This window comes from Apus apus, chromosome 15, assembly GCF_020740795.1.
Source record: "Apus apus isolate bApuApu2 chromosome 15, bApuApu2.pri.cur, whole genome shotgun sequence".
In the NCBI taxonomy this organism is placed as follows: domain Eukaryota; kingdom Metazoa; phylum Chordata; class Aves; order Apodiformes; family Apodidae; genus Apus; species Apus apus.
In genome coordinates, this window is record NC_067296.1 from 926,714 (window position 1) to 945,615 (window position 18,902).

Sequence of the window (18,902 nt, forward strand, 5' to 3'; positions counted from 1 at the left end):
AACAGGGAACCAGCGTTGTCAGGTCCCTGCAGGAGGGCTTGGGTTTTATTTACCAATAGAATTGGGGGTAAAAAGAGGGTGTTGGCAGCAGCTTGGAGCAATGAGTGCTGGTGCAGGGTGAGGCCGTGGCAACCCCTGTGCCATGTGTGGCAGGAGGGATTGGGGCTGTTGGGTGACCTGAGGAATCTGGGCCATCAGATGACCTGCCCTCAGACTGCACTCCAGAGCAGCCAAGGCAAGGTCATTTATTCAGGGACAAAGAGCTTGTCCACTCAGGGCTGAAAACCCGTGTTATGAAAACTGCAGCAAAGGAAAGGATTTTTGAGGAGGATCAGACACGAGCTGAAGAGCAGCTCCCTACGTGGCTGAAACACAACCAGAAACTTGTGCTCTGCAAAATAAAAACTGGGGAAAAGCCATTGGGAAAGCAATGGGAAGAAGCCATTGAGCAAGGAGCCCACAGCAGTGGGCAGGGCATGTGGCAAGGACAGCCAAGGTTTCCCAGCCCTCTGACAGAGGGACGGATTGCTCTGCCTGGTGCCTTTTACTTCCTTTGTAGGGAAGGAGAAAGCATCAGGCCTCCAAAACCAAGCCCAGAACACCCCCTCTGCAACCAGCCCCACACCTTGGGGACTGCAGAGAACAATATTGAACTGTTTGTCACTCATTTCTGTGGTGGTTCAGAGACTGGTGTGGAACCTGCCCTCACCTTCCCTGGAAGCACCGTGGTGAGGAGCTTGGGCAGGGGCCTCTGCTGAAGTTAGAGGGAGCTGGCAGGAAAGCCAACATCCCTGCTGCCCTGTTTGAGGCTCCTGAAATGATCAGTTCAGTGGTTTTGCTCAGCCCTCAGCTAAGTCAATGTGTGGGCAGCTCGTGAGAGGCTCAGAGGTAAGAGCTGCTGTGAAGTGCCACAGACAACGCGGGGTCACCACCGGGTAATCACCATTGGTGCCACACAGACCAGGCCCTGCAAGAACCAACCACCCCAGCACCAGCCCCAGGATCCCACAGAGGGAGTCAGCAAGAGGTTGTCACCACCCTGGGAAGTCCAGAAGTGCTCTGGGTGGTTTGGCTCATTGCAGGGCACTGACAGACCCCAGCCTCTACCACAGCTTCCCAGGAGCTTCCCCCATTCCCCAGAGCTCACCAGGAATTGCCCTTGCAGGATACAGGACTGGCCAGTGCTGCTGCCCAGCTCTTCTAATCCAAACAAGTGAGAAGTCAGATTCTTTATCCTCAATCCACACATCAGAAGCTCCATCTCCAGCTCCTGAGGACTCTGCTGTGTTTAACAGCAGCTGCCCCATGGCAGTGACAGCCCCAGCCCCCTCCCAGGCGCCGTGGGAGCTGTGCTGGAGGTGGGAAGCAGCACATGGAGCAACTGGAGAACGTTTGCTTTGCAGGAGCATCAGGTCTCCTTTTGGTTCCTTCTTTCCACTTCTCCACATCATCAAGATGTGATGTGATTCCCCCAGATCCACACTGGGACACCACGACCAGTGCTGCTGCGGAGCAGAGTCTGCAATTTTACTCCATCTGTCTGCCCTTTCCCTGGGAAACATCTGTACTGGCTGACAATTTCAACCCCATGGATTGGAAAATATTTAAAATTGACAACTGAAAAGTTACTAGATAAGAATCTTTAAAATTTATTGGACTAACTGTGTTACATTCAATATTTGATGTGTTTCTCCTGGACAAAGAATTGGCATAAATACAAACAAGCCTTTGTGTGCCTTCCCTAAACAAATAAGAGATAAAGTACTAGAGACAAGGGAACATAGTTCACATCTTCATATTTACATTTTGCCTTTACTTTACAACTTAGCGCCAGGAATATTTACAGAAAAATACAATAAGAACAAAAAGATCATGTCTTGGCAACATACAGAAATCCATACAAATTGTATATGATTTGAAGCACATGATACCTGGCCTTCTAATTTCTAATTGCTCCTGCTAAAATCCATGTGGAAAAGGTCTGTGTTTGCCTTCAAAGACATCACTCAATTACACAATCATTAAGTTTGCCTGTTAGGTTGAAATTTAATTCTCTCAATCTTTCTGGGCATGCAGAACCTCTCAGGAAAGAGATGCTGTCACCTGTGGAGACCCAGCACATCCAGCCAGAGGAGCAGTGAGAGGCTGCTCTGCCCTCCAGCCTCCTGCACATGCTGCTCTCCACATGGACACCATGGTTTCCACAGGCACTGTCCTTCCCTCTCCTCTTTGCTCCAAAGCTGTAGTGCCCTTTTTGAAGTACCCTTAAGATGCTTTTCTTTAAAGGACAGTCTTTATTAAGGTACTAAAACTTCTGCAATTTCAAGATTGTGTTTAAGAAGGTGACAATGGTTCCCCCTCTTTCTGCCCCATTAAAAGGATGCCATGATTCAAAGCAGAAATTATGAACCCAAACAGAAGGGTCTTAGGAAAAGAGAAAGTGTCAGTTTAGTTATTAGGCCACATTTGCTACTCAGCTCCTGCAGCACGAAGCTTCCTGTGAGCTCAGACCAGGGTCACACCACCTGTGAAGCAAGTGGTCGGTGCTCGACCCCCCAGTGAACAGGAATGCAAACCCAAGCCACCCAAGCTGTCAAGTTGAAAACTCAAGACAGCAGTTTGTAATGAAAAAAAACCCCTCTGGAGTCTTGACTGACACGTTCTTTCAATGACAGCTGAAATAAAGCTCGTTTGCTCTAAGCCTTTCAGAGGAAAAAGCTCAAGGCTGGACCCTGGACTAGCTGAAGCCAGTGGAGTTGGGTCACTGACTTGAACAGGACAAGGATTTCACTCCCAAATTGGCGTTTTAGATTTTATGAAGAATTCTGAGACCTCCCCACGTGCAGGGGAAGGTGGGACCTTCCTTGCAGACACCTTCCCCCAGCACAGGTTTGCCACGAGCACTCGCTGCTGCGACCGGCACCCAAACCAAGTGGGACGGCAAAATATCTCTGTAACCTCAACCCTTCTATCCTGAGCTGTGACTTTCTGCAAGGTTCACCTTCCCAGCCAGCAGAACCCAACACTGACAGCAGGTCACACCACAGGCCTGGGATGGGTTGACCACCCAGTGTTACAGTTCCACAGAGCTGCTTCCCCATGGGCTCAGCAGTCCCATGCCCAACAGTCACCTTCTTTCACAACTTCTAAACACTTCCATTGCTGTCAGGACTGTTCCAGACCCAAGACTGTTCTTCAGCCAGGCAACAAACCATTTACAAAAGAGACCTTAAAGATTATCTAGTTCAAACTCTTTTGGTCCTTGGTCCTTGTGGAAAATACCCAAAGTTTCCCCAAACCAAAGGCACAGGTCTGTGGGGTGCTGGCTGTACCCACATGCCTGAAAGGACTATTTTTGTAGCTCATCACTCCATAAACCAAGGACTTTGTGTGTAACATACACTTAGCTACAATGTGTGGCTTTTGTTGGTAGGTTATTGAAGATGTGCAGACATTTGATTGCTCAGTATGTTTATTTGTTACACACGCACTGGTCATGCCTTTTAAATCAGTGGACTAAGGTGTGTTTGGCCATTAATTAGATCCAATAGGTACATACAAAATGTGGGTAAATTTAGTGTTCGTGCATTAAACTGATACTGGCAGGAGGCTGAAGGTGCCTCAGTTTCCCTTCACAGCTTTTCCAGTACACTCAGAGGCTGCCTTGCAGCTCCTCCTGGGCATCAGGAAACCTGGGCCAGCCATCATGCTTACTTCTACAGTGGTTTTCTTTATATGGTTTCATTCATTCTTTCACTTGTGACTCATGTGGATCAAAATCCAGAGCTCCTGAGTTGAGAGACCAGTGTGCTTGTCCCCTGCAACAAGCACATGTCACCTAAAACTCCTTTGGTTGACTTCCTGAAAGTCCTTCCACGTGTATTTTTAGGAGCCTGTGTTTCCACTAAGTCTTTGTGAAAAGACCCATGAAAAGACAGGATCAGGGTTTGTCCTTGGCAGGTAAGTTGTAATGACACAATTAAGATGGTTTCAGGTCAGAACTGTTGCAAAAAGTAACTCTGGAATATCAGAAGTACATGGTACTACTGCAATGTACATTAAAAAGCTAATTAAAACACTTTGGGAGTAATGTGAGGAGCTCCCCAAATTCCTGCTCATACTCTTGGTCTCACATCACCTCCTGGCTGGAAGGAAAAGGCCACGTGTTGCTGCCAGAGATCCCAAACTGCATCTCTGGGAGCACCAGTGATGATTCACACTGCAACAGGGCTGGGCTGCCCCAGGCCAGGCTCCCCCTCTTCCAGTGCCCGCTGCAGCTTCCCTGATCCCAACACCTCATCTGCAGTTGCAAACACCTTTTCCCAGCAGATCCTTCAACTCCTGAGCACAGAAAATCCACAGGCTGAAAATGCAAATCTCTGACCCAGGTGAGAGGGAACCACTGCTGCCGAGCACAAGAAAGCACCGGAGATTCCAAACCACTTTCAGCTCTAACTCCAAAGGGGCTTTCAGGGATCAGCAGGTTCATGGGGAAAAAGAAGAATTATTGAATTTTCTTTCTGAGTTGCTGTAGTCTGTTTAACAGGAGCTTCTGAAAAGTGTTACAGAAGCTGCGAAAACTGCTGATGCTATAAATACCAGGCAGGAGGCAGCCCCAGAATCTCAGATTTCAATCCAATGGAAGGGAAGCAAGTTTTACACCTTTTATGGAAATGGTGAGTAGGTAACACAGACACTTCCGAATAAATTAACTAGTAGCATTAAAAAAAATTAAAAATCAAGGTGCTAAAATTATATGTGACATTTTGCAACAGACCTGAAAGTCACAACCTTGTTTTTATATAACCAAGAGCTGTTCTCTAGTAGTAACTTAGGTTGGAAAGTCAAGTAGTTTCAGGTGGTTGTTGCTGCCAGTGCAACAGAAACCACCTATGTTGATGGTCTCACTCCCAGCCACAGAGGGAACTGAGAAGCACAGGATCTTGGCTATGAATTCCATGACCTGATGTTTCCAAGCAATCTTCCTCCTCTTGCTTCTGGGACACAGGTTACAAGCAGTGCAGGATCTTCTGTTGAGCTGAGGGGGGCTGAAAATGTCTTTGAAGTTCTCACAGGGACAGTTCATGCTCTGAATCTGCTCCCTCCTCCTCTGACACGGGTGTAGTGAGATGTCTGAAGGTAAGTTTGTTTGTACTTTGTTTTCCATCCTTATATGCAGAGATGGTTTTGTTCTGATTGTTTTCTTCTCACAGAACGGGACACTTAAGAGTTCCTAATTAATCTGGAATAAATGATTGGATGAGGGAATTATGTTGCTAGCATCCAGGAAGACTGGAAGTACATAATCTTCTGAAGGTAGGTGAATTCAGTCAATATTCCAACTGAATGTTTTGGGTGCATTTCTCATTCCTCCCACATGGTATCTGCTGACTTGTGCTAGGATATGATTTCCTGAATTCCGGAGGGCTGAGGAAATTTGTTGTTGTTATTTAACTCTTTTCCTTACTGTAGCCACCAAGCTCTGATCTAATTGTCCTGGAAGGATAATGACCTAGGGGTTGCAGTTCTTGAGCCCAACCTCCTGGAAAAGTGAGGTATAAAACTCAGGCTCCAGCTGCCTGTTCCTGTACTTATGGACAATGTCTGCGATCTTCTGTTTTCGGCGGACGTGGGGGGGGTTGTAGGAATCACTTTCCAGCCTCTTTCTCCGACAAATATTTATTACTGTCTGCCTCACTAAGAAACCTGAAAAAGAAACAACATTGGAATCAAGTTTATACAAACCCAAGCCTGCACCCCTCTGCTGGCTTTGCAGCTGAAGGCAATGTTGGATCCAGGCCTATCTATGCTTCTTCTTGTTGAACCTCATTAGGTTAATCTTTGACATCTTTTTTGATCCATTGATTAATCCAGGAACACAGGAAAAGGAGGACAGCACAGACAGGCCTGCAAAGTGAGTTCAGTATTTGTACTGAACACATTAGAAAATCCTCAGTTCCGTGACTTTTATTGACTATTCAGCTTCTAAAACAGAAGGAACACACACAGCATGCCAGGACAGCCCAAAAAATTCAGCAGGACCCTCTGGCAGTCAAGCAGCTCCAGTGCCTTGGCTCTCCATGATCAACATTAGGGTCACATTCCTGGTCTCTTACCTAAATAACAGGCATTTACCTTCTCCTTCCACCACTACTAGCTCCAGCCCTTCACTTCTCTCCCCCTATGACTGCAGTGGAGACCAGCCATACTGAGGTTCAGTGCTGACCACCTGCTCCCTCTGCTGTTTCTGCTTCCTTCTGCTGCTGCAAAAAGCACGTTTTTATTTTGTTCTGCCATGCCCAATTATTTCTTCCAATGAAAGACTGTAGCCCATGTATTTTGCAGCTAAATTATTATTTACAACAAAACGAAACATGAGCTTTCCTAAAAGTCTTTAGCTTACCAAGAGCTCTCCGACTGACGATCATTCCATCCACCAGTGGGATAACCATGTTGAATTTCCCAGTTGCTCCTTGTAGTTTTATCCTGAATAAGCCAGTGTTTAAGGGATGGATGAAGATCACAGGAACTTCTTTCTCAGGAGTGGTAGATCTTAAGGGAAAAGCCACGAGTGTTAAATCAGTTTTACAACATTGTTTCAATTAATCTACAGATGAGAAATGATCACTTATGAATGTTAAGAAATGTCTTGTGGCTGAACCAGCAGGACTTCTGTGCATCCTCTGGACTTTGGAAAGGTTGTATCAACTGCACAGTTTGTGATCTTCTATCACCACAGGACTGTCTGTTAAAGCCTTGCAGCATTAGCACCTCACAAGGGAGTGAAACAGGAGGGAGGTTAATCACAGCCTCAAGAAAAAATCCACGTATTTTCTGTTCCTTAATTTATGTTGAAACTGCAGTGATCTGAAACTTTCCATTTTTTCAACAAAAAAGTCCACTGATGAGACTCATCTGTCTTTTTCAACATGACTGCCTAGAGCTTTCAGGGTTGCCTGTAACAGCTGAAGAATGTGAACAATCTCAGTCATGACTTTTGAAGCCGAAACTTTTGCTTGGAAGAATCAAGAAAAATCCTGAAAATAAGAGCAGTCCTACCTTAGGGAAGTGCTACTATTGGCTGTAGTTTCCACACCAGTGCTAGTCTCAGACATCAGATCAGGGAGGGGGAAGTTTTCTGTAAGAAGAGGATGCAATGAATAAAGTGTATCTGCCACAGTTCTGGGGCTTTGGTCAAAACCAGGCAGTCCTCAAGCATTTACACCATGGATGCTCTTGCACTGCTGGTGATGCAAAGTCTGTGTTTGCTTTTAAACTTGAGATTCATGGTGTCTGGACACACCTTAACCATCCTAAACCCAGTGGATTAGGTAACACATGTCCCAGACTCTCAATTCTCACAAACCCAAAGTCTCAAGAGCAAAAGCAGGAAGGAGGTGAAGTATTTCAGTCCCAAAAAGAGCTTTCTAACTATTATTCAACAGCGTCTTTACTTATCTGCAAGTAATCATCCCCAAGAACACTGCTGGTCATTTCAAATGATACTGTCCCTCACCTCCACAGTTCTCTTGAGCCCTGCTCCAACAAACATATCAGTCCTCAAATCCAAGCTCTGTGGATCCTCACCACAGCCTACAACTCCACTGCCATGCACCTGGTAACACACGAGTGCATAAAGAGGGTGCAGGAGAAAGCAGGAAGAGCTGGGACACCTGGAAGCGGATGTGGCAGTTCCATCCACTTGTTTAGGGGCAAGAACTGAGAGATGTTGAGAGTTATTCCCAAAAGCACTTGTGGGAAACTGTTCTTTCTTCCCCACATCAGTCTAAACAAAATGCCTTTTCAGCCAGCAAAGGCCTCTCCTGATTATCCCCAGCTAATGGACTAAACCAGACTTGCTTCTCAAGGACAACGGAACCCAAAACAACAGATGTGGCCCGGGACAGAAAGGATGGGCAACAAGCCACCCTGTGCCCCTGGCAGTCACCGCCCTAACGTGGGGCTGATGGACGCTCGTTGGCTCTGGACAGTGACACTGACTGGACGGGTGGGTCAGGGGGTATCAAAGGGGCGAGGGCAGCAGGTGGGCCCTTCCCTCCTCCCTGAGGCCCGTTCGGACGCTTTCTGCCTGGGACACCCCCCTGCTGCGGACACTGGTGCTGGGACCCTGCCTGCCTGCCTGCCCCGGGTCCAGCCTGAGCCTCAGCGCCGAGCGTGCCGGGGTCCCGAGCCCTGGGGTCGGGGCCGGAGCCCCCTCCCCGTGTTGCTGCCGCTGGAGGGGAAACCAGCGGCCGCTGCACCCGCTGCTGGGAACGGAGTCGGGGACAAGCCAGAGGGGAACATCACCACACACACACACTCCTCTCCTCATACTCGCACACACAGCTCGACCTCTTCAGCAGGACTGACGTCGGGCTTCCTCCCTCCTTCCCTCCTCCCTTTGGTCCTTAACCCTCTCCCTTAAAAGCACAGGACCTTTTGCATTGCCTCCCTAAAGGACGCTTTCTTACTGTGTGTAAATATATCTATATCTATATCATCTCCCTGGTAGCCATTCACATTTGCATTTTCCCTAAACATCATCCCTCGGTTTGTGTTAACCCTTAATAAACCAATTCGTTTGTGGAGTAAGCCTTGGTTTTAGAGGCCATTTCTGAGCATGGTGGGGTGGGGGGGCTTTCTAACTCCCCCCCTGAAATACGGCCCCGCGGCGGCCGTTCCTCCGTGAGAGGCAGCGCCGCGTGTGACCCTCGGGCTCATTCACAAGCCCCTCCACGTCGGGAGGGGCAGTCGCAAAAGCACCTGATGCCGGGAGCCCCCGGTACCGGCTTGTGACAGCACTGATCAGACAGCAGGATAGAGCCAACACCTTGGCCAGTGGGAAGAGTGCAAGGCCCAAAATCACCTTTGCCATCAGAGCTGGGATGCTGGGAGTACACAAAAGCTGGAGAGTATGAAAGACCCCAGAAGTATTTTAGTGCAGTTGGCACAGGGGGGACAGCCCAGACTGCAAAGTGACAGCTTTTCCACTGGCCAGATTCAAAGATGTACCAGAGGCAGAAGTCAGAGCCTCTGGGCTGGGAGCCACTCTGAAGAGGCCTCCTCCCCCCAAATCCAACTGCCACTCTTACTGAGGCTCACAAACTCATTTCTTCAGCTTAAGGCTGAAGCTTTGGACAATTCCTACAGCTGCTGAAAGAAGCAGCCAAGCAGAAAGACGCTCGTGCAGCAGTTGCTGCCTCTGCAGTGAGCTGGCTTTAGCTGCCACCTGAGGAAGAAGTGGGTCAGGGACACCAGCTCAGGAACTGAGGTAGCTGAGGGACTCCAGGAACTAAGGGAACACCCTCTGGGCCCATTTGCACAAACATAATGTCTGGATAAGGAAATGATGCTGCAGAACTTGATGTCAGCCTCCTGATCCCAGCAAAGCTATGGGGGGTGTGCTGAGGACAAGGTGGTCTTCTTGAGAATTTACACCTACACTTTATTCAAAGCTTCGTCTCGATCACTCCCATTCTAGTGGTTGCTTTCTCTGGGAGAAGTTAAGGGCTTAATTAAGGTCCAGCCCCTAGTACTAGATTGGGAACCACAATTAGAAACCAAAAATAGAACACAGTATCTCTTAATGGCCAGTGTTACAGACTCCACTGGTCTAGGCCAGTACAGAGAGGCTCTGGTGTAGCACTAAAGCCAGGTCATGGCTTAGAAGCAGCACACAAGAAGTTTTTGGGGCTTAAAGGAATCCTCAAGCCTAGCAGACAGCTGCTCACCATTGTCCATGCCATGGGTGTAACAGGATGGACAAAGCTGGGTCTCCTCCAGGTCAGCCAGTACCCAGAGCCCAAGGGGAAACACCAAACTAAGAGCATGAAGTTGCACGAGGAGCAGCACCCTGCCTGAATAAAGGTGCAGAAAGGATGTGGGACTGCACAGTGTGGGACACAAGCACAGAATAAATGAGCCCTCCCACAATAGAGAGAACAACAGTTTCAAAGGTACCATCTAAACAAGGACGGTGACCCCTTCAGCACAAATACAGCAGGTGTCAGAAGTCATGGCTTTGTAAAGGAAGAGCAACAGATCCACTCTGAGGAGACAGCAGCAGTTTGTGAGGGAGCTCACAAAAGGGCTACACTTGCCTTCCTTGTGTGTTAAGCCTCAGAAGGTGCATGACAACATTTCACACGTACTGCCAGAGCTGCAATCATCCCCAGACCTACATGCCACCGATTCACGTACACCCCACGGACCACCACTCATATCAGAGAATGTTTTAGAATCTTAAAAGTGTCAGTTACAGACACTAATAAGGCTTTAGCATTTTACAGAGGAACGGAACAGAGTCTTTCCTCTGGTTCCTGCCTGTTGTTACTTTAGCAAACAATAAAAACTTCTACACACCTATATCATCATAACGTTCCACCCAGACCACGTACACTTTGGTTTCAGGTCCCATCGGTGGAATGGTCCGGCCCTGAGGCACCCTCTTGGATCTGGAAGTAGGACTGAGCTGTTTCGAACACAAGGGAAGAGTAGCATTTGCAAACATCCCGAGTCCAGTGGTGCAGCCAGAAAGCATTCCCACATTTGCTCCTTAGTCTTTCAGACCTCAGACAGGTCCAACCTCTGCCAGCTATTGCGATGGGGGAGGCACTGCCCACCCAGGATCTCTGCAATGTTCATATTCAACATTCATTATATATTCACTATTAAAAAACTGGTTCAAGCTTTTCTTAATGTTCTTGAAGATCTTAAATCAGTAACTACATATACATTTGGAAGATAATTCTATACAAGAGCAGCTGTAAATCCTTTGCTAACTTGCAGCAGTTCCTGGTTTTCTGCTGTGCTCCCAGACCAAAGCAACTTCTCATCTGATGCTTCAGACACAACTACATTAATCTGGTTAGGTATAAAGTGTCCATGTCTATCCATCCTAAATTTCCAAGCACGGATTTGAGTCTGAACTACAATGCAAACGCTCTATATACTTTTCCTGTTTGTATCAAGATCTCAACAGGCAGAGCATTACTACTTATTGTGTTTAAGGTTTATATTTTATTTAATGGATTACTGCTGGTGCAAGTTCTGGCAGGACCAAAGTGGATGCTAAAGATTTATGGCCTGGAACAAGTAGCTCCAAATGCTAGGAAACCAAGTCACATACTATCAAAAATGCTGCATCGTTGCCCATGTGCTTCTTAAAAAAAATAATTAAAATTAAAAATAAAAAATTAAAGTGTATATATATCTGAATGCCATTTTCCAATGCAAGTTTTGCCTTACCCGCTGGGAGGCATTAAGATTGTCTGTATGATTGGGGAACAGTTCCAGTGTCAGAGACTGCTGCTTCAATATTCCTGGCAGCAGATCCATGTTGGAGTCACTTTCTTGGTCAGAGACATTGCTTTCCAGTGAATCAGCTGTAAGCCAGAAGAAAGGTGGGGTTATTTTTTCTTCCGCCAAAAACCTCAAGCTATCATATGTAAGATCTTCAAACTAAAAAGGTTGTTAAGTTTTCAAAACTAAACACATTTACCATCAAGTCAATACAGCACTGAAAAGCAGGCAGAGGATTCAGCAGTGGACAACTGCCAGTTACTCCAGAAACAGACAGCAATTAAAACACTCCCTATGGATTTAGGAATGTCCCATCCATTTCCTATGGAATAGTCTCCTCCTTCCCACAGCTACCATCTCCTCATAGCCCTTTTATTCTAGGGAACTTTAGCACACTGGTTTTAGTGTGCAAAAGATGTCATGAGGGCTGTTGATGATCTACACAGCAGTTGTGTCCATGCTCCGCCATGTGCTGCAGGAGCATGTCATCAAGTCAGGAGATAAAAAGAAACGTCCCCAGTTGGTGACAAACCAGACACGTCCAACCTAACACACCTGGGGCAAGAGCAACACTTGTGCAACACTGGTGTGCAAACCTGGGCAGATACTGAGGCTTAGACTGAGAAAAAGGGCCCCAGAACAGACAACACTTCAGGAGGAGTCAAGGGATTAGGATGTTGTAGTTTAAACATCAGTAGCTTTCAGACAAGGATCTTGCCAGGCACACTACTGGTTATTTAGTTTCTTTAGGTTCTACTTCTGAAAAAGCTCTCTAACAAAATGTTGTTTTGGAAACAGCGTGTACAAAGTGATCTTACTTAGGGACTCCACTGGTGATGGGACAACAAAAGCAATTTCTGTCAAGGCATCAGCATAGTACAGCACCTTCTTCTGCCCGTTGAAGATACTTGCCCCAACATCTTCTGAAATAATTAGATCATCTGAAATGGACATAAAAGGAAAGTTTAGTTAAAAGGAAGCTCCATCTTTTTGTACACTGCCTCAGAACACCTTCAAGGTGCAATCAATGAGAAGAAATCACACAGATCTTATTTCAAAATGAGAAGACTTCAAATCCCATGGCTAACAACCACTGTCACATAATTTTTTTATTTTTTTTTTTTTTATTTTTTATCCAAGCAGGTTTGGAAGTCTCCAGAGAAGGAAACTCGACAACCTTTCCAGGCAGCCTGTCCAGGGCTCTGTCACAGGAAAGAAGTTTTTTCCTCATGTTGAGGTGGAACTTCCTGTGTTCCAGGATGTGCCCATTGTCCTTGTCCTGTCTGGCTCCATTCTCCTTAAACCCACACTTTATGTATTTATAGATATTGATACGGCCTCCCCCCAGCCTTCTCCTCTCCAGGCTGAACAGTCCCAGCTCTCTCAGCCTTTCTTCATAAGAGAGATGCTCCAATCCCCCAGTCATCTTTGCTGCCCTCCACTGGACTCTTCTCCAGCTGTTCCGTGTCTCTCTTGAACTAGAGAGTTCAGAATTGGACACAGTTCTCCAGATGTGGCCTCACCAGAGCAGAACAGGGGAAGGATGACCTACCTCAGCCTGCTGACCACACTCTTCCTAATGCAACCCAGGATACCATTGGCCATCTTGGCCACAAGGGCACATTGTTGGCTCAACATGTTGTCTACCAGGACTCCAAGATCCTTCTCCTCAGGGCTGCTTTCCACCAGGTCATCCCCCACCCTGTACTGATGCATGGGGTTGTTCCCCCCCAGGCGCAGGACCTCACACTTGCCCTTGTTGAATCTCATCATGTTCCTCCCTGCCCAGTTCTCCATCCTGTCCAGGTCACACTGGATGGCAGCACAGCCCTCTGGTGTATCTGCCAGCCCTCCCAGGTTTGTAGCATCAGTGAACTTGCTGAGGAGACACCCTGTCCCCTTGTCTAGTCCATCAATTAATTAATTCATTGAACAAGACAAGACCCAGGGAGCAACTACTGGTTACAAGCCTCCAACTCAACCCTGCACCACTAATCACTACCCTCTGAGTCCTGCCACTCAACCAGCTCCCAGTTTACAGCTCCCAGGGACCAGCACCACAACCCAGACCCAACTGTTTAAGAACTTCTTTGCTTTTGGGGGTGTTCAGGGAAACAAAACTAAAGCATATGCCTGTGAATTTATTTTAATCATGTCTCACTGGAAGCTGCTCTAAACTCCTGAATGTGTTTTTTACCATCAGAGCCATCCACAAAGAAAAAGCATGTTTAGTAAAATAAGGAGACTTAGTCATAGCAAAGATTGTAGAAGAAAACAAAGCAAGCAATCTTCACAATTTGGTCCAAGTCTACTTTAAATCTACCATTTCAGGTTTTTAGCCATTGCTTGCTAAAGGTGTGACTCCACTCATGGATTCTTCCAACAACAGAACCGGATTACAGAGTCACAGAACCACCAAGGTTGGAGAAGACCTCTAAGACCACCAAGTCCAACCATCCACCCAGGGCAGGAAAAAACAACAAACAAACAAAAGAAAAAAACAAAAAAAGAAAGAAAAACCACAAAACTACAACCACACCCCACAAAACCAACACCACCACACAATCCCAAAAAACCCACCGTGCCACTAGAGTATGTGCCCTCTGAATTAGCCCATCCTTCTTCCCAATCCCTGAATCCTTTTTCAGTTCCTTCTTCCCCCACTTTGTTGAACTAATTCAACTCTTCATTGTTCTGTGATCTAATCCAAATGGCTGAAAAGAATCCAAATTAAAAAGGTCACATCCAAACAGGTGACCTCACTAAGGTAGGGCAGCCCCCAAGTACAGCAGAGTCTGACCCTGTGCTCAGAGGACAATTAAACCAAGACCATTTTCCACCTCTCCTGACTTGTTCAGAGATACATGCTTCTGCTCTCTTAACCTCTCCCCAACATTTCAAGCCTTCTATCATTTCTAGTTTGTTCTACAAATGGAGAGAAGCTCGTGGCCACAATGACCAGTGAAGAGCATTCCAACCACGTGCACCTGATGCAAACACCAGACCAAAGATGCTGAACATGCTGGACCAGCCTGTTCATGCCTTTGTGTGGCCCACAGAGAAGGCTGAGGCTCTGAAGATCTCCAAAAAACATCTGGCCCTTGGAGCAGTGACCATCAACCACAATGAAGCCAACCCAGACACTATCAGAACCTCAGGTAATCCAACTGTTATTCTTCAAGGCAGAAACTAATACAACTTCCCACTCAGGGCCCTGGGACAGCAATTCACTACCTGAGGATCATTTTGGCTGACAGAATGGGGAGAGGGTGGCATGTGACAAGGCCAGAGAAGGAGTTGCTGTAGTGGAAAAAAGCAGAGTAAATTAAGCAGGACAGGAGAAGAGCTGAGTGTGGGCTCCAACCCCCCTGACCTACAAACTGTAGCTTGTTTTCATGACTTCCTGCTAAGTGTGAGTACAAGGTTAACTTGACAGTCAACATCTCATTTTAATCTACTTCCAGAACATAAAAATCACACAGTATTTCATGTCTATTTGTCAAAATGCAGCACAATCTGTATCCATTTTCACCTGAGTTAAAGACTCATCAAGTCAGCTAAAGATATAGCCCAGAGGCATTTCTTGCTGAGGCTGCTTCCTCCAAACAACACACACAGACATGAGTTTTGCTCATTCTGACTTGAAGCTTAATCTAGTATTTACACATTCCTTTCTAGTAAGCATGAACACTTATAAAAAAAAAAATACAAGTGCTCAGACAGGTATTCAAAGCAATAAATTTTAATTAATTGTCTCATAAAGAGCCTAAACAGCTTAATTTAGTATTACACTCTTTACTACATCTTACCTTGCTCGGGTCCCTCTTCATCACTGCAGCTGTTGATTGACCAGCTTGTTGAGACATGGCCAGTCCAGCCAGGGTGCTTCCCCACATCAACAGACCAGCCAAGAGACAGCAAGAACTCCAGGAAGTGTGGCTGAACAATTCTGGAAGACTCCATGTTCTTCAGGATCTGAAACAACCAGCAGCACCATGCTAGGTAGGGGAGACTCCAGGAAGGAGCTCTCTTCCTTTCCAGTTTTTTAATTAAAATTTTATGCCACCAATGTGGCTTTGCCCAAATACAGTGATTCAGAGAGCCTGGGACTCCAGACTTGGACATGGACACAACTCCCTGCTGCCCAGCATCCTCCCATCCTGCTTGGCCATGTCCTAGTCAACCAACTTGTCTTTCTGCCATCATCGCCAAGGCCTGTAAATCAGTTACTCAAACCGCTAAAAAATGGCAGTTTTAAGATTTATCCACTCATCAGGGATAAACTACAGAACTGTTCAGCACAGAATCTGCATTAGCACCAAATGTAACATAAGAATTTTCTGGACAATTTTCATGACTGAGGTGAAATTTTAGGAGAAAGGCATTTTATCACTACTCATCTGTGCATGACACACAGTGATTTAGAAGGCAGAACTCACTGCATGCTGAGTTATGAAACAGATTTTGGAAATCAACTTTCAGCAGGATCGAACCCCTACTTTAATTAAATGTCACACTGTACTGTTCACTTGAAACCCAAAATCCTACTTCTTATAAAAATCTGGGATGTTTCTACACCCAAAGGCAACTTTTATGCCGTTGTGACCAAGTGAAAATTGAGACCTTCACCAAACAGCACACAGGGAGACATGGATGGTTTGTGATTTGGTGTAGCAGAACCACTGGGATTTGTGGGACAGTCATCACTGCACACACACCCATCCATCCTTCCCGGGCCAACTGACAATTTGTTTTGTGGCAGAAGTGTCTCTGAGCTTGGTTTGTGTGGGAGCAATACACTGGGACATGGGCTCCAACAGAGCAGAAACTGCAGGGACAGGGATGGGCACTGGAAGGAAAGATTCCAGACAGAAGGTTCCTCATATCCACACGGTCCTGGCACACCATCCTGATGCCTCATACAATATTCAGCAGTTACTAGACACACAGCACTGAAATACTCCTACTGTTCTCATTACCGAGCACACTGAAATCCTAGCCATGTTTCAGAATGAATAAAGTACAGTTCAGAAGACAATTCCAAAAAACAGGTAAGCTCAGGCTTCGGGCAACTGTATGTTTCTGTATATGAGCCCACTGCAAAAAATGATTTGCAGTAAAGCAAGGACAAGGGGGTATTTTAAAAGAATATCTAATTATGTGAAGTATAATGATGTAAAGTGTGCGGCAGTTCCATTACTCTGTATAAATAATTGCCATGAGACCCTTCTCAGGTGGAAAAGCCTCCCTACCAGCACAGAAAAATATTTGGGCCTAATGCAACACCCAGCAGGCTAGATGTCACTCATCTGGGCTGTGCAGCATCAAATACAGCTGGCTCCACCCACTGTGACAGGAGAGTGGTGACCTCTCAGAACGAAGTTCTGAGCTGAAGCGGCATCAGCTCACACAGAGATGGCTGAGCAGGACAGGGCAGCCAATCCTGCTCAAAGCACAAATCATGTCACAACACGGCTTTCATCTCCTCCTCTCTAGATCACTAACACTGAAAGTGGAACAGGACAGAACACAGTGACAGCTCTTACCAAAGATGTGTGGTATCTCAGTGTGGGTATGTCACTCAGCTCAGGTCTGAGACCTGTGTGTTAACTCGACCACCATTGCGACTCTGCATCACCCAGAAGGCTGAGGGACCACAGCAAGATGTCTGGGGATCTTGAAGCAGGAGTGGCATCTTTATACGGTGTCTAAACACGCCTAGAATCTCTCAAATACAAGATTTTCTTAAACCTACATGGCAAAAGCCACGCTATTGGGGTTTACAAAGGCCAGCAAGTCCTGCAGGACTCAGTAATCTCCTCTAATACCACCAGAGCACACAAGCACCCTGCGAGCTCAGCACGCTGCAGCTGGAAGGCAAACCCTGACTCTGGAGATGGAAAGACTGGTGGCTACTCTGAACTTCAATTTGAAAACCCCCAAACAGCAAGATCCTGGTTTCAAGAATGAGTGTATTCCACACAGAAGAAGGTGCTACAGTGTTATGTCAACTGCACACTCACAGTAACACCAGGAGACGGCACAAGCACTTATTCTGGAATAATAATAATACTTCTGCTCTTCACTGTGAGAATTATGAATGGAAAGAGGGGCAGGTACTACAGAACCATCTCTTTCTAATGAGCCCATCAACATCTTTCAGTGAGTTTCTGTGTCAGTCTAAAGAAGTCAGACTTTAGATTGCTCAAATTAACCTGATTAACTTAATTGCGTTGAATGTAAATAGTATAATGTAAAGACTTACAAAGCAAGAATACTTTCTTACTTGCAGAAAGCTCTTCCTTCCTTTAACATGTGTTTAACATTAGACTCAAACCAAACTACCTGGACATTGCACATTGCTGGAATTATCTGCAACCTTCCCTACAAGCTGAGCCAACACATCCAAAATGCATTTCTGATAGGAATCTTTGAACTCTACAAATAAGGACAATAAGGACAAACAGATAAACATACTATTAGTATTTTAAATATATATATATATATTACATATCACATTGAAAATTTTAAAAGATTGATGATAGAAACATAGAATGCAAGGTTGGAAGGGACCTCAAGGAACATCAAGTCCAACCTTTCTAGGCAAAAACACAATTTAGATGAAATGATGTCACAACAATCCTAAATGTGGGGAATCTCAATCAACCTACAGATGAAGAGCACACAGCGACTTGTTACAGCTCACACTGCAAACACACACAAAGCTCCAGACCCTGGTTCTGACACTCTACTCATTAGCAGTGATTATTTACTTGATGAAACATCAACATAGGTTAGTTGGCACTTTCACTTACCTCCTGGCTTGTTTTCTGGCCTGCCTTCATGTAGAAAATGAAAACAGTATCAAAAGGACGACACGGCAGTAAATCCAAGTAGCCAAGGTCATCAAAAAACCCAGGAAGAGCAGAGTCAAGTGCAATCAGGTGAGGAGGTAGACGACTATTAGCAGGTTCCTGTCCAGCAGACAAGAGTTCAACAGCTTAAAAAAACATCTTTCCTAACTGAAAAGGTTTTCTAGCTTCAATAATAACCCCTTAAAATCTAAAAAGACAATTTCCCTTTTGTCCTAAGAGCAAAATGATGCACAAATTTCTGACGCAACATAATCCTGTTACTCTAAATGAGAAGTTTGACAATTTGTTGCATTCTACTCCCCTCATTACATAAAAATGGGATTTTGCCAGCAAAAAGGACCTAACATTTTGCTCAAAAAGTGCAATAGCTACCACAACAAAAGCAGCTGGTGCTTTCAAAATATCACAGCTATACGGAGTCACGTGCAGTTTCAAATGTATTAACTTCTATACCAATAGCATACAAAATACTAAGCACTTTCAGACATAATTTTTGCAAAAGCTTGATTGCTTACTTCTGTGGATGTTTTTTCTGAAATAAAGGAAATGCAAAAAATAAGAGGGCAAATCCACAGGTAAGAGGCAGATTTTCACATTAAGAACACGGATCATAGAACCATAGAACTATTCAGGTTGGAAAAGCCCCTTGGGATCACCCAGTCCAACCACCATCCCTGCTCTACAAAGTTCTCCCCTAAACCATATCCACCAACACCACATCCAAAC

General features: G+C 45.8%; 1 protein-coding gene across 5 annotated transcripts in view; it reads right to left on the bottom strand.

Moving 5' to 3' along the window:
- Positions 1 to 1,625: 1,625 nt before the first annotated feature.
- RALGAPB (Ral GTPase activating protein non-catalytic subunit beta) overlaps positions 1,626 to 18,902 on the bottom strand; it is a 69,301-nt gene continuing 52,024 nt past the window's right edge. For all 5 annotated transcript variants that reach the window (XM_051633464.1, XM_051633463.1, XM_051633462.1 and 2 more), the window contains 8 exons: positions 18,117 to 18,275; positions 15,111 to 15,276; positions 12,120 to 12,242; positions 11,248 to 11,384; positions 10,363 to 10,471; positions 7,060 to 7,138; positions 6,404 to 6,552; positions 1,626 to 5,706 (listed from right to left, as the gene is read on the bottom strand). In XM_051633464.1, coding sequence (XP_051489424.1) covers positions 5,513 to 5,706; positions 6,404 to 6,552; positions 7,060 to 7,138; positions 10,363 to 10,471; positions 11,248 to 11,384; positions 12,120 to 12,242; positions 15,111 to 15,276; positions 18,117 to 18,275 — 1,116 coding nt within the window. In that variant the 3' untranslated portion in view covers positions 1,626 to 5,512. The remainder of the gene's footprint in view (positions 5,707 to 6,403; positions 6,553 to 7,059; positions 7,139 to 10,362; positions 10,472 to 11,247; positions 11,385 to 12,119; positions 12,243 to 15,110; positions 15,277 to 18,116; positions 18,276 to 18,902) is intronic.